General features: G+C 40.8%; 1 protein-coding gene across 9 annotated transcripts in view; it reads left to right on the plus strand.

The window, feature by feature from the left end:
* LRRIQ3 (leucine rich repeats and IQ motif containing 3) overlaps positions 1 to 15435 on the plus strand; it is a 45840-nt gene that overhangs the window by 12339 nt on the left and 18066 nt on the right. For all 9 annotated transcript variants that reach the window (XR_008331009.1, XM_053392057.1, XM_053392052.1 and 6 more), the window contains 4 exons: positions 171 to 471; positions 2136 to 2459; positions 4026 to 4159; positions 11373 to 11526. Coding sequence is in view for 8 of the 9 variants with exons in the window: in XM_053392057.1 (XP_053248032.1) it covers positions 208 to 471; positions 2136 to 2459; positions 4026 to 4159; positions 11373 to 11526 (876 nt within the window). In the remaining variant the exon portion in view is untranslated. The remainder of the gene's footprint in view (positions 1 to 170; positions 472 to 2135; positions 2460 to 4025; positions 4160 to 11372; positions 11527 to 15435) is intronic.

Below are 15435 nucleotides of genomic sequence, written 5' to 3' on the forward strand. Positions count from 1 at the left end.
TAGTCTGTTAGATTTCTTTCTTCCCGCCTGCCTTCCCTGTCGCTGTTAGTCCTTTAATAGAGCAGGGGGTGTTGTCACTACCAGCTGGATATTTCCTTAGGGTACTTGAAATTTTTCTTTTGAAAGTTGAATAAATGGAACCTACTGTGTAATCTCTCTCCCCCCCCTAGATATCTCATGGAGAAACTGTAAAAGAGATCAACAACCATGGAGGAGGAATTTACAAAGTACCTTGTCTCTCCTTCTGAAAGTCTGCTACTCCAATATGGGCAAACCGCCGATCAAAAAGATGCAAAGAAGCTGCGAAATCTTGTTATGGTCAGGATACGCACTCAGTATTTATGCAATCTAAAAGAGATGCAGTATTGCGTTTCACTTAAAATATGTGATTTGTCTGGAAATTTCATTGTGAATATTGATGCACTTGAGTCTTGCACTAATTTAATTAAACTGGATCTTCATAACAACCAGGTGAGCAAATTTTTAAAAATTAACATACAAAGTATGGTTTGGGGAAACTAGCCAGTTTTTGTATTTGTTCCTGTAGGTTCTTGGTGTAGGCTTAATTTATGCTGCAGGAGCTTCCACCGTTTAGTATTTTTGATTCTAACAATAGAGAGTGTTTGTTTGTCTGTGAGAGGTGGGGCTGGCGAGAGAGCTAAACCCCACATCCTCTGTTTCTTCCGGTCATTATTGCAATAGAAATGTGGCCTTCTTAACATTGCCAAAATTGTATTTCTCACAATACCTAATGTATGAAATTAGCTGTCTGAAGAACTATAAGTTGTATCCTGAAATGTTGATATTAAGAACCCAAAATGATGTCAGCATTTTCATGATGGTGGGAGTCGGGTGGGAAAAGTATTCCAGTTTCCACTTGGAGTGTTTGCTTATTTTCCACAACATTCCCGCCCCCCTGAAGGCTGGAATTTTACCTTTTACTTTTGAAGCACTCAGTTGAGATTCTCATGTTCTCTTGCTCCAAAGGATACTGTGTTGCTCCCTCCTATTGAAGTGAATGGGGGAATCTCAATCACACATCATAGCACACATGCATCTTGGGACCGGGAGTGTTGTCTTTGATATATAAATAAAAATATGCGGATGATCATTGACTTCCTTGGCTGAGGAAGCAATTTTGGTTTGACAGGTTACTTACACTACACTACACAACGTATTTACAGTGGTGCCTCGCAAGACGAACGCCTCGCAAAACGAAAAACTCGCAAGACGAAAGAGTTTTCCGTTTTTGAGTCGTTCCGCAAGACGAATTTCCCTATGGGCTTGCTTCGCAAGAAGAAAGCCCATAGGGAAATCTCCGGGGACCTCTTTTAAATGCTGGCGGTGGGGAGCAAAGCCTTTCGCCCCCCGCCGGCCTTCAGAAGAGGTCCAGGAAGGCCGGCGGGGGCCGAAAGGCTTTGCTCCCCACCGCCAGCATTTTAAAAGTGGTCCGGGATAGCAGGGCTTTCCCGCTATCCCGGACCACTTTTAAAATGCTGGCCATCGGGAGCAAAGACTTTCGCCCACCGCCGGCCTTCAGAAGAGGTCCTGGACCTCTTCTGAAGGCCGGCGGGGGGCAAAAGTCTTTGCTCCCCCCCACCTGCCTTCCCGGGACAGCGGAGACTTCTCCGCTGTCCTGGGGCGATCTTAAAATGCTGGTGGGCGGCAGAGAAGCCTTCGCTGCCGACCCCCAGCATTTTAAAAGCCCCGGGACAGCGGAGACTTCTCTGCTGTCCCGGGGCGATCTTAAAATGCTGGCGGGCGGCAGTGAAGCCTTCGCTGCCGACCCCCAGCATTTTAAAAGCCCCGGGACAGCGGAGACTTCGACAGCGGAGACTTCGACAGCGGAGACAGCGACAGCCTTCTGAAGGCTGGCGGTGGGAAGAAAAGCCCTTGTCCCCCCCCCCAGCCTTCAGAAGAGGTCGGGGGACAGACTGTCCCTGGACCTGGTCTGAAGGCGGTTTCCATAGGAACGCATTGATTGATTTTCAATGCATTCCTATGGGAAACGGTGCTTCGCAAGACGAAAAACTCGCAAGAAGAAAAAACTTGCGGATCGAATTAATTTCGTCTTGCGAGGCACCACTGTACCTTTTTCTCCTTTCTTTCAAAATTGTGTTTCAATTCTGTTTCAGATAGAAGAACTTCCGGGCCCAATGTTTTGGGTAAACATGGCAGGACTTCAGCTTCTGTATCTTCATAATAACAGCATTTCAGCACTGGAAGATGTGCATTCGTTATCTTTCTGCCCTAATCTGATCGCTCTCACCTTGTTCAACACTCCCCTGTGCCTGAAAATCGCATATAGGCATATTGTTGTTAACAGCATCTTTTCACTCAAGGCACTGGACTACTATGTTATTTCTGATGAGGAAATAATAGAAGACTGGAGGCTTCCTGAAAAATATAAACCCTTTACACCTAGCTTTTATATTGATTTTTGCCCTACTTCTGGAAAGGTAAGTTATCTAGTTGTTGTTTGTTTTAAGGCATGCCTTCATAGGAATAGTAAGCTTCAAGTATGTCATCATAATCTGTAGCCATTAGCTGAAATCCAGCAAGCACAATGGAGCATTCCAAGTTCTTTGCCTGCCAGGAACCCTGTGTGCAAGTATTCATTATTGTGGCAAATCATCATGGCTTGCAGTTACAATTATTGTTCATCAGATAATCCTAAAAATAATGAATGTTTTCATAAATTTAAAGCATCTGAATTTTTATCTGTTTTGAATTAACAGAAACATTTAGAGATGGGAGAAACAATGGTTTCACAGGTGCTAGGACTAGAATTCATGTCTTTGTTTAGTTATACAATTTTGATTCTTTCCTTGGCTCAGTGAAATGTTCCAAATGTAAAAACATTGCCTTCCTTCATTGAAGCCAACATTAAAAATATACCTACAAAATGTGACTAGGCTGCATTTTTCTTTTTACTAGCCTGTTAAGATGCTAGTAGCATGTGCCTTGGTTCTGGCTTCAAAAGAGCCCCCTCTTTAACATCTGGCATGGAAATACATGAAGTTAGCTTTGTTTCAGACTAGCAAAAATGAAATGCCTTCTGCAAAACAGGCTGGCGGGGAAGGGACAGAGACAAGAGAATTGTCTTCCCTTCCTCTGTAGCCAGAATGGAAACAAATCCAACTGGTGGAGGAGGAATGATGCTCACTCACCTGTATGGAATTCCTGCTCACCTGTGGATACCAGGCAAGTTGTTAAATGCAAGGCTGGCTGAAACCACTTAGTTCACAAAAGAAATATGCTTGGACTGATGTGCTTTGAATGGTAAGATCTGCTTCTAGGACCCCTTTCTGGGTCCTTTGGTCCTGGTAAATCAGACCCGGTTCACATGGCACAGTAAGAAACCTGAGTGAGAGAACCGATAGAAATGGAGAGTATTAAACTGGGGCCCAGAATAGCATCCCTACAGGGGATTGGACTAGATCAGGCATCCCCAGACTCGGCCCTCCAGATGGTTTTGGACTACAACTCCCACCATCTCTAGCTAACAGGACCAGTGGTCAGGGATGATGGGAATTGTAGTCCCAAAACATCTGGAGGGCCGAGTTTGGGGATGCCTGGACTAGATGACTCCACAATTCTATGATTCTACTGTAACATTTAGAAGCTTTAGCCCTGACAGCACCCGTCACATGATTATCCTTGCCCCCGGTCTGCTTTTCTGCTGGTGGGGGCAGCAATGTGATGCTTGTCCTCACTGGCTAACTACTAAATGTAAAGCGGGGGTGTGGAGAACTCTCCAGAAAGGATGAATGCTGTTTCTGTCCGATCCAATCATAGGGGGATTTATGATCTTTTGTGAGCTCAATTACCAAGCTTCAAATGAAGACAGTTCCTTATCAGGTATGAAATATAATATTTACTGGTGAAAACTAAGGGGGCAAGTGTTGGCCAGTATGCCTGATCCATAACATAAAATTAGAAAAGTGCATGATTTGTTTATTTTTTTGGGGAAAATATGTTTTCATGTATGTTTACAAAAAATCCTCATTATTTGTTGTTTGTAGGAAACTACATTTCAGGAAGAAATGGAAATGGTAAAAAAGATAATTTCCAAAATCAATTACATCCTATCTTTTCATTCGCCAGTCCTGATTATTCAGAAATGGATAAGAGGATATTTAATTAGAAAAGTATTGTGGTAAGTGTATTTTTGCTTATTTTTAATCAGGAGCTGTTTTCATGCAGGGCAGAGTAGCTAATTTAAGTTGACTTTTCAGCCATCTTACTGTACACAAATAAATATGTCTGCAATGCAACATAGCAGACATTACAAGCTTTCTCGAAATGGATGTTTGGGTGTAGTTATATGTTGAGACAGTTTAATTTTAAAAATGTTGTGCGTAGGGAAACTGTTCAGCAGATGGCTCATAACTAAAGGGGCAGAGTTGCTGCTTCCTTGATCTGTCAAGTGGTTTTTCAGTCATGCATTATTTCAGTAATTTGGGGAGCAAGAGTGTGCAATCCACTTCTCATTAAAAGACCCATGGCAAAGCATACACTAATTTTAATAGTTTTTGGACTATTGCATCCATAAAAAAAATCCACTGCCACTCTGATTCTAAACATTTGCAGCAGTCTTCTTGCTACAACACGGAAGTAATGTCTTCTTGCTGGTGCACCGATATAGTTTGTGACATTGAGCTGGGAAAGCGTTTGGTATATATGACAGCATTCTAACCCCCTTTTGTACTAAGATATTTGGCTTCTGGTCTGAACACTGGACCTTTCATTGTATAAACTGATCTTTGTTTTGCAGACGGGAAAGACATATTGTACAGAATTCTTGGCTGTAAGTGTATGTAGGGATAAAAAATGAGTTTATATTTATACAGAGCTTCCTATGTGATACTGAGCCTTGAGCATAGCAGGTACTCTGTAAGTTCTTATAAATTCTGGCTCCTAGTTGTGATAGTAATACCGACTCTGGAGCTGGAATCTATGGAAACTCACAACATAATTTTTAGTAATTTTTCAAGTCATTTTAATAATAATAATAATAATAATAATAATAATAATAATAATAATAATAATTTTTTTAGTATCCCGCCCTCCCCGGCCAAGACTGGGCTCAGGGCGGCTAACATCAAATATATAACATTAGTATAAAATCAAACAATAATTAAATTACCTCCTAAAAACAAGTCAGGATCAAATTAAAATCTAATTAGATGGCTTTCGCAGGATTAGGATTGGGAACAGTAAATGTTCATCAGGCCCAACTATTTACGCTGTTCTTATATGGGCCTGTGAGAAGTAGATATTCTAGAAACTTAAGTTTCTGTTCATTAGTTTCTACTTCATTAGTTTCTGTTTGGCCACTCGGTAGTGGCACCCACCCTGTGGAACACCCTCCCTTCAGATGTGAAGGAAATAAGCAGCTATCCTATCTTTAAAAGACATCAGGGAAGTTTTAATATTTAACGCTGTACTGTTTTTAACACTCGATTGGGAGCCGCCCAGAGTGGCTGGGGAAACTCAGCCAGATGGGTGGGGTATAAATAATTAATTATTATTATTATTATTATTATTATTATTATTATTATTATTATTTGGAACTGTGTGGATAGAAGCAGGCTATAGGTAATCTAAAACATTTTGTGCCTTCTATTTTTTAACTTTGTGGTGTTGCAAAAGCAGCAGAAACTCCTGACTCTTTATTCCCCTTGAATGGAAAAAAAATGGTATTGAACCTTAAATATTTGCACAGTATTTGATAACTTAACACGCCATTGCCTTCACAGTCTTCCATAATAGCTTAAACGATGTCACTGAACGTTGTAAGAATATCGTACATTATTGCAAACACTTGGATTGTGTGACAATTTTGGAATATGAAAAGCTTTTGAAAAAATGTTTCTCCCATCATGGAGGGTTTATTTCATCTAATTATCACAAGCTTGTAGTGGTTCCCAGTTTTATAACCTCTAATTATTAAAAAAATACGCTGTCATTCAGATGTGTGCATGAAAGTGATATTCGGTGTGAGGAAACATATATAGGACATTGCAAAACAGATTATAAACACATAGCAAGGCATCAAAGGCAAATAAATATAGAATTAATCAACAGTGGCATTCTACAGCTAAAGTGTAGATTAACATATGCACAGAAACAATTGATCATTTAGACAAATTTGTCAGAGCTGAATAGCTGCACTCTATAATATTCCAGAAATAAGTGTCACTGGCATTAACTTTTTTCCTTTCATGTAGTCTACACACAGAATTTTAAGGAACCTATTAGATGTTGTAATATTGCAGTATGGAGTGCATTGCAGCTCCCCTCCCCCAACAAAGGCTGTTCTGCAGGGTCCCCCAATACTTTGTAAAAGATTTTAGGGTCACAGGTAGAAGGAAGAATGGGCAGAATTTGTGTCCCCTTCTCTTACATCAACTGATGCCTCCACTGGGTCAACAGCTAGTGGAATAACAGCAATAGATTTCACTTTAAAATTTCACATTTTAAACATGTGCAAGCTGCAGCAATGCATATGTAAAAGCTTATACAGTGGTACCTCGGCTTACGAACTTAATCCGTTCCAGAAGTCCATTCTTAAACCGAAGTTGTTCTTAAACCAAGGCGCGCTTTCCCTAATGAGGCCTCCCGCTGCTGGTGCCCTTCCACTATTCGGATTCTGTTCAGTAAAGTTCTCAAACTGGGACACTACTTCCGGTTTTGCGGAGATTGTAAACCAAATCGTTGTTAAACAGGACTGTTCTTAAACCAAGGTACCACTGTACTGCTAGTGTATAGTGACGGATAGGAAAAGTTAACACTCCACACTGCAAGTTTTTGTTACAGGTTGCATTTGTTCTTATTCTCAAATTTTGCTCCTTAATAACAGCTGGAAAACAATTGCCGTTTGGTTTTCCCTGTTGCTGTTGTAGACGTTGTGCCGACGCTGTGAACTAGCAGAGTTCTAGTGTTGGACCAATCAGGGCTACATTTTCTTTGAAATGAACACTTTTCACTGGGTGGCAAATTCTCTTGATTTCTAGGGAGACAAAGAATATTCTTTAAAATCTGAAATGGTGTGGACTGTAACTAACTTAACTGTTTAAGGTGGCTGAGGGATTTCCCCCCTCAAATATGACTGTGCTTAATCTCTTTATGATACACACACTACTGTGCACTTGCAATCTTTTCACATAATGTTTCAATCAAGGAATTTAAGAATTGATGCTACCTTATTAAATCCAGTATTCAGCTTCTGTGAGCATAGTTGCCAAATTGCACAAACATGTCCAGGGAAGAGAGCAGCAAAATACTAGCATAACTGGAGCTGAGGACACCTTTGTACGTGTGCTTGCCATGACAAGACTTAGGTTCTTAATATGCTTGGTGTTCTCCATTGTATGTGCAAACACACACCCCAAACTTCTGCAGGAAGTGAAACTTTTAAAAGTATTATGCTACCTAGAGTGGCTGCAGCAGAAGTGCATTAGTATACATGATGGGGAACAATATGCATAGTAAAAGTTCACGGACTTTGTTGCTGTAAATGCACGTGCCTAAGTGTTGTGAATGACTAACGGAGATATTTCAGATGTTAAAAGTTTTCTTTGGTCTTTTCAGTGTGATATCTGAAAGAAAGTATATTCTCCAGGGTATTCTGCATTCATGTCGTGGGTGCACTACACCCCACACCAGATGATGTTAAATTCATGCTTAGCATCATAATTTCTAAGATGAAAAGCACTGACTTGTGCCTTTGTATTATTTGTACACAGATGGTGTTCTGTGAAGCATTCAGCAAGCAAGCAAACCACATCTGTCAAAACACTCTCCATCAATTCCAGCATCTTGTGCTGAGTAGCAATTGAAAGGTTGTCAGTTTAGATCAATGATTCTCATACCATGTTGGGTTGACTGGTCATTTGTACGGACTGAAAAGCCCAACTAGCTCAGGAGCTGCAGGTAGCTCATTTGAGCAGTTCAAGAGCCGTTTCTTGGCTGATCGAGGAAGTGAATGATGAAGTCCACTGTAAGGCTATTCTGTAGGAGCAGTCTCTTGAATCTCCTTTCCTCCCACTTTCAGTCACATGCAAGGACTGACACATGCTGGAACTCCTCCCCAGAGGAGGAGGGGAAAGTAATGGTAGGACTATGATAATCCCTAGGGGCCTTTAAACTGGCCAGTAGGAGGAAGTGAAGAAGCAGTGGTAGTTATGGAAGAGGACTGATTGGTTGGAAGAGAAAAACAGTAGAGCAAAGGGAGAAATGCTGTGATGGGGACAAAGTGAAATATGTCCTATTGTGGGACAGCACTGCTTAGCACTGTAGCATCTCTGTAGTTCTAAAGTTTTGTTTGTTTTTCTTCTTTGGAGACTCAGAGCACACCTGAAGTCTATGTATTTGTGCTATCTATCTACATATCTTGTTGCTTAAAGCAACACTGAATATTGACAGCCATCTTTGTTTTGATACACACAACCATTTGGCATGAAAAGTGAAAGCTACTTTAAAGATAATCTTGTCAAGCTGTTACTCTGATGAAGAGTGACAGACTCTGCATCATTTTGGCAGACAGGTCAAGTTTTCTTTGGGGAAGTGACAATTTTCCTTTTTTTCAACTAATGAAAAGTCTACAAAATGCGTCTTCCCTGAGCCAAATGTATTTTGAAGAGAGAGTGCACCGAATATGAAACATAAAATGCATGCCTTTACATATTGGCACCATGGTATGCATCCACAGAAAACCTGTGTGCTGTTGAAAAGTTTAATAGAAATACAAACTTGAATGTCTTTCAACAGTGGGATGTTAGGAAGATTTCAATGGCTTTGCAGGCATATACACCAAAACAAGTGTTTTAAGATCCAAGTAACAATTTCTTATAAGCTGGATCTTTTTGGCACATATGATAGTGGAATACTTATATAAACTCTACTAATTTGTGAAAACTAGCTTTTCAGGAATAGCAGTAGTTGCATTTGAGTCCATTGGAGCTTGGCTGCAGAGGACTCCTTAGAAGATGTATAGCTGTTAGATTATTATGACCCTGTCAGGGGTCTTCTCTAAGTAAAAGTTGCTGATACTACTTGCTAGCCCTTGGGCTAAGGTTAAATAAATAAGTGATGGGAAAGGACATTTGAAAATTGACTCTCAGTACACTGTGATATCCATCAGAATAAGTTCAGGCATCATCTCAAGTTACTCAATTCTATATTAACTAGCTAAGAATGAAGTTGAGAGCTATAATAAATAACAATACATAGTATTTAGAGTGTTCAAAACACTTCACACACTTTTCAGCAGCCCTGTAAATTGTTGTCTATATATTATTGTTCCCATATTGAAGGCTGGAGGAGAAGTGAATCTCAAAGGTTTGAACATTGATTTAACTGGCTAACATAAAAATGTAGAGTTTGGATTGGATGAAGGACTTATAAAAGTCATTTGCAAAAGAACTTGCATGTGTACTTGCTTTTTCAGAATTTTATGCACAAGCTTCTTAGTATTCTAGAAAGAAAATGCTAAGAAGGGGCTACAAAGACTTAATAATTTTTCAGGAAGAGATTAAGTCTTCTTAATGCCTAAACACATCATAGCATAGTTGCATTCTGCTAATAGATGTTCAGAGCATACACCTTACATATTTCTCCTTCATGCTTATGCATTTTACAGGTTATTAATAGCCTCTAGTATATAATACTAAAAATGTCAGTGCCTCTCCAATGTCTTCAAAATAATTTCATTATTATGTTAATATGAAGCCCTCTGTGGATAATGTTTTGTCAATCTTTTTTAAAAGGGACTGTATGTTACATTATAAAAATTATATGCTTAACTCTTTCTAGTTGTTAAGTAAATACCTTGACCAGCTCCATGAACTTTGAAGATCATTTTCAAATTGTTTCCCCTAAGATTTACCCCCATTTTTGTTTTAAAACCATGGAGTTGGAAGGGACCATAAGGGTCTTCTAGTCCAACCCCATGCAATGCAGGAATCTTTTGCCCAACACAGGGCTTGAACCCATGAACTTGAGTTAGGGTCACCATGTGTTCAGAATTTCCCAGACATAGAGGAGATTTGGCCGTCGGAAATAGTGCCCGGGCAGAAATCCCTTAAATGTCCGGGAGGAAAGCTCATCAACTTTGAGCAGAACTGAAAAAAGCTCAAGAACTTTGCTCCTACCCCCACCAGGCAACCCTACTTGAGTTTAAGAGTCTCATGCTCCACCAATTGAGCTGCCCCAGAGGCACCAAGACTTCATAAGTTTCTGAGTCACTCTGTAGCCTTCTCTGTCCCGAAAATGCATGGCCATCTTTTTTCTCTCTGATAAAGTGAAACCAATCTGACTGGCAAAATGTCCAGCTTTGAGCTTGAGAGGCGATGTGTGTAGAGATATGTAGGGACCTTTCATTTTGATTGACATACCTAGCGTTAATCACAGCGAATTATTTTCCCAGGGTACTCCAATCACAGTTAGAACTGATGTTTTCATTGTCACATAGTATGCTTAGGAGAGAACAGCAGCATTTTTAAAATTCAGCCTGCAATTCAGTGCACACTTTCTTGAGAATAAGACCCACTGAATTTAGTGAGACTGACTTTAGAGTAAACATGCATAAGACTGCACTCTTATTCTCTCTGATCATAGTAAAATGTGCTTTGCTGAGATATGTTTGAAAATATACATCCCATTCCTTCTTTAAAACTGCATAGTCCAATCCATAGATCTTCAGGCAGAATCCTAATTGTAGTCTCCTCCTTCTTCATACCACTAAATGCATGTTTGAAGAAGGTGACAGGCTCCACCTCCTTTCCTTTCACAAGCAAGTAGCATTCAGCTATCATAACTTGGTACAGCAGTATTTTGTGCTCTTGTGAGTCATGTGTACTCTCATAGCCTGTTTCCTGATGGAGAAAACCCACATTAAATTTAAGCTAAGCTTGAATACAGTGATCCTTTCAGCTTTTCTTTAATTTTAGACAGCTAACCACACTTTTCCTATTCTTTTTTTCAGCGTCTCTACAGGGCTTTATCAGAGATTTTGTTCACATATATCACATGTATCTGTGACAAGTTTCAGCAAATTCAGTAATATACATATAGTGACAGAGATTGCAATCCTATCCACACCTACCTGGGAGAAATCCCCATTAAAGATTGTGGGGGCATACTTCCAATACTGGGAAGATGAAATTAAAATTAAGGAATTTGATCTCAGTGTTCTGTCAGTCACATTTTGATGCAACGTACACGGTTTATTTGTCAACAGCATGAATAATGCTTTGGAAAATACTTAAAAATAATTAAGGCACAATAAGAGCTGTGTTTATCATCACTACCTTGCTTTGAGTTTTCACCTCCTTAAAATAAATTTGCCAAACCTTTGTTTCTTACAGCCTGGTTCCTATGCAAGATGTTCTGCGATATAAACGTTACATGAGAGGTGGACTAAGGCTACCACCTTTAGGATCTGATAGGGATGTGAAGCAGACAGCTTTGACTAAGATGGAACAGCATGCGGAGATCAAAACGCATGCCCCTGGAATCACAGTAAGTGTGCTATTTATATATTAATTTGGAAGCTAGGGTTGTGCATCAGATTTTCCCGAGGCAAACTGGGCATATTCGGCAGGATTTAGGTGTCGCCTGAGTTGGATTGAGATAGTTACGGATCGCTGCAGGTCGGGTTGGGTGGTCCAGAGTGATCCAGGACTGTTAGGCATCAAGCAGAAAGGAGAGGCAGGCATCATGTTGGAAAACCCTATTGAAAGGCTGAGACATACTTGGCCAAAAACTGCATCGTCCCAGGAGATGGTAGGAGCCCAATGATGCCCCACTTTCCCGCTTACCTGATGCCTCTTGCCTAAAGCACCATCCTGCAGGATTATTGTAGAGGCATCAATCTTGCTGCTGAAGGAAAGCCACTTGCAATGCAGCAACCCACAGACTTGCACCCCCTTAGTTGTGAGTGGGGAGAAGGAGAGGCAATGCCTCCTTCCCTCATGCTCCCTGCCTGCTGTATGTTTAATTGAGGTTTTAAACAATTAATTAAGCATTATCCCTCCCCCTGAACTAATTTTGGAACCAGATCCAGGCTGGGTAGATGGTACCCAGCTTGGCCTGGTGTGGGTTGGCCTGACAGACACCCTTTTCCTTCTCCATCAGGGCCATGAGTTGCATACAGCTCTATCAAAAACTATAGGAGAGAATCTGCATTTTACATTTAGCAGCAAGAATCATTCTGTGGATCCAAGGAAAATCAGTAGAACCCTGGGAAATTTGTCCATATTTGATTATAAGGAATTTACACTTGTAAATTCTGTACACCTTGTACAGATCTATTAGAAATGTGCTCCAAATGACACGTTTTGGGCAACATTGTATCTGGTATATGATGTTATATTTACCAGTACAGAAGTAAGGCAGTGGGAATCCTGGAAGATTCAAATTAAGTACAGTGGTACCTCTGGTTGTGAACGGGATCCGTTCTGGAATCCGGTTCGCAACATGAAAAGAACGCAACCCACAGCGGCACATCTGCGCACGCTGGTTGCGATTCGCCGCTTCTGTGCATGTGCGTGACATCATTTTGCATGTCTGTGCGTGTGCGAGCGGCGAAACCGGAAGTAACCCTTTCTGGTATTTCCGGGTCACTGCGGGATGTAACCTTAAAGAACGTAACATGAAGAGGACGTAACATGAGGTATTACTGTACAAATTTCACCATGACAATGGGATCCCAATAATGACCTCAGAAAGCAGTTTTGAAGGGTAACCAGTTTGACAGCATCTTCACAATCCCACACTTCTGCACCATATACCGCCTGTGGGATTACCTTTCCCCCCAAAATCTTAAGTGCAGTGGGTACCAAGTTACCACCTCAGTTGCGAGTAAAGGTAAATATGGCTATGATTACTTGTAGGGTTGAGAGCCTTATGGAATCCAAATGCCCTGACCAGGTATAGTTCTGATTGAACTGAATTCTCAGACACTTACAATTCTTAATCTGTTCTATATTTATACAGTCTATTTCCACTTATGTAGGTGTGAACTTTTAGCAGACAAACCATCTTAGTTTCAGCATAACTCAAGCTAAGGAATTCCTTTTCACAAAATAATTCAAGGTCTCTGAGGAAATGTCTCATAAAGCTTGTGGCTAAGAATTGTAGGAGAAAAGTGCTGAGGCCCTTGAAGATCTGGGGTAATATTATTTATATGAAAATTGAAGGGGGGAAAGTGAGGGAGGCTAGCAGATATCCCTGTCTTGCATCCCTTGAAGTTGGAATCACCTTGTTGAGGTCACCATTAAAGCCAGCTCACCAATCTGAAAATAAAGAGTTTTAATTAATTAATTAATTCTTAGGTGTAAGGAAATATACATTTATATCTAATCCTATATACTTGATCATTTCATGTTTTTCAGATGTGATTAAATATGTTGCATAATGAATCTAAATACTCTGCGAAGGGTTTTCTGCAGAATTTGATGGTCTGTGAACTGCAGTTTGCTTAGTAGTCATTAGGACTCAGTGAAAAAATATACTGTATTTAAATTATTTATTTTTTGAAAAATAGACAAAATGAGAGTTTTGAACTACCAGATGCAATCATACAAAGTCGATTAAAAAAAAAGCATATACAAGCATTTTATATTATTTTCTTAAGTCTTAATTCTTTCCTTTTATTTGCTTTTTCAAAACAAATACTAGCAGTCTGTTTGGAGAAACTAGCAGAACGAATTTCAACATTGATATGTCTAAATTACATCCGAAAAATAAGAGCAAATATTATTAAAGCAATGTGGCTGCAATCTGTGTTAGAGTGGATGTAACAAAAGAAAATGGCTTGTTCCATCGCTAGGAATTGCAATGATATATTTTAAATTGACATGAAATGGTTTCTGATAGGGTGGGCAACATCTGCTTCCACTTTGTGTGATGGTGGCCTGTGGCTCCAATATGCAGGCATCATTGCGTGAGCATACAATTCAGAAGCATGCCTCTCCATAACTCTGTTAGGAATTTGCTGTCCACGCCGCCGCCCCCGTCTTTCCTTAAGCCCTAAGCTACTGAGGAAGACAGTTTCCTCTTATTAAAAGCTTGCCCTAGTAGAAATCTCACAATCAAATTTGCACAGTTGTGTCATGGGGTGCTGCAGGGTGGTATTCTATCTTCCAATGTTTAACACCTACATAAAGTCATTCATTAGGGGATTTTGGGGCCAGGTGTCACCACACTCATCTCTATTTCTGTATAACATCTGGATTAGGAGAGACTGTGCAGGCCCTGGACTGGGTCTGGATGCAGAGGTGGGCTGGATGAGGAGAAATAAGCTGATTTGAATCCTTGGGATCTTTGGGTGAGTGATTCTTGTGTCAGAGAAATTGATCAGTCGCCTGTTCTGAATAGGTTTTCACTTCCTCCGAAGGAGCTAGTTCAGAGCTTTAGGGTGGTCCTTTATCCAGATTTGTCACTAGCCTTGGGGGCTAGAAGTTGCTTTTACAGGCTTCAGCTGGTAAGACAAATGCCAAAATTATTGGACCAGGTTAGCTTGACCACGGTGACGCGGGTGGCGCTATGGGTAAAACCTCAGTGCCTAGGACTTGCCGATCGTATGCCGACGGGGTGAGCTCCCGTCGTTCGGTCCCAGCTCCTGCCCACCTAGCAGTTCGAAAGCACTCTTAAGTGCAAGTAGATAAATAGGTACCGCTGTATAGCGGGAAGGTAAACGGCGTTTCTGTGTGCTGCGCTGGTGCTGGCTCACCAGAGCAGCTTCGTCACGCTGGCCACGTGACCCGGAAGTGTCTTCGGACGGCGCCGGCTCACGGCCTCTAGAGCGAGATGAGCATGCAACCCTAGAGTCGGACACGACTGGCCCTGATGGGCAGGGGCACCTTTACCTTACCTAGCTTGACCACAGATGCTTTGGACTACAACTCACATCATCCTTGACTATTGGCTATACTGGCTGGGGCTGATGGGACTTGTAGTCCACAACACATGGTGGGCACCAGGGTACAGGTGTTTTGTTTTTGCAGCTATGCCTTGTTAAATTCTGGGTCTGCCTTTCTAATGTTTCATGAAGTTTCCATTCTGTGGAGTATTTGTAGATTTTAAACCACCTTGCTTGTGCTCATGGATTTGTCTCACTGGATTGAGACAAAACATTTCTTATGAATTTAACTTTCATAGGTATAACCAAATCCTCTCAATGGTCTAGGACCGGCACATTGTATTTGGTCATACAAGTAATGTAGAAATACTGACATTTGACAGCCCTTTTACATATTTCATAGTAGGTGAATGCAAGTTGAATTTCAGTAAATATCCATGCAGTACATAATAGCTGCAAGAGTCTGCATTAGCTCAAATAATATTAAATACAATAGTCCTTCAGATATTAAAGGCTTCCCTAAACAGGGCTGCCTTCAGATGTCTCCTAAAAGTCTGATAGTTGTT

The sequence above is a fragment of the Podarcis raffonei genome, chromosome 6 (assembly GCF_027172205.1).
Source record: "Podarcis raffonei isolate rPodRaf1 chromosome 6, rPodRaf1.pri, whole genome shotgun sequence".
NCBI classification, from domain to species: domain Eukaryota; kingdom Metazoa; phylum Chordata; class Lepidosauria; order Squamata; family Lacertidae; genus Podarcis; species Podarcis raffonei.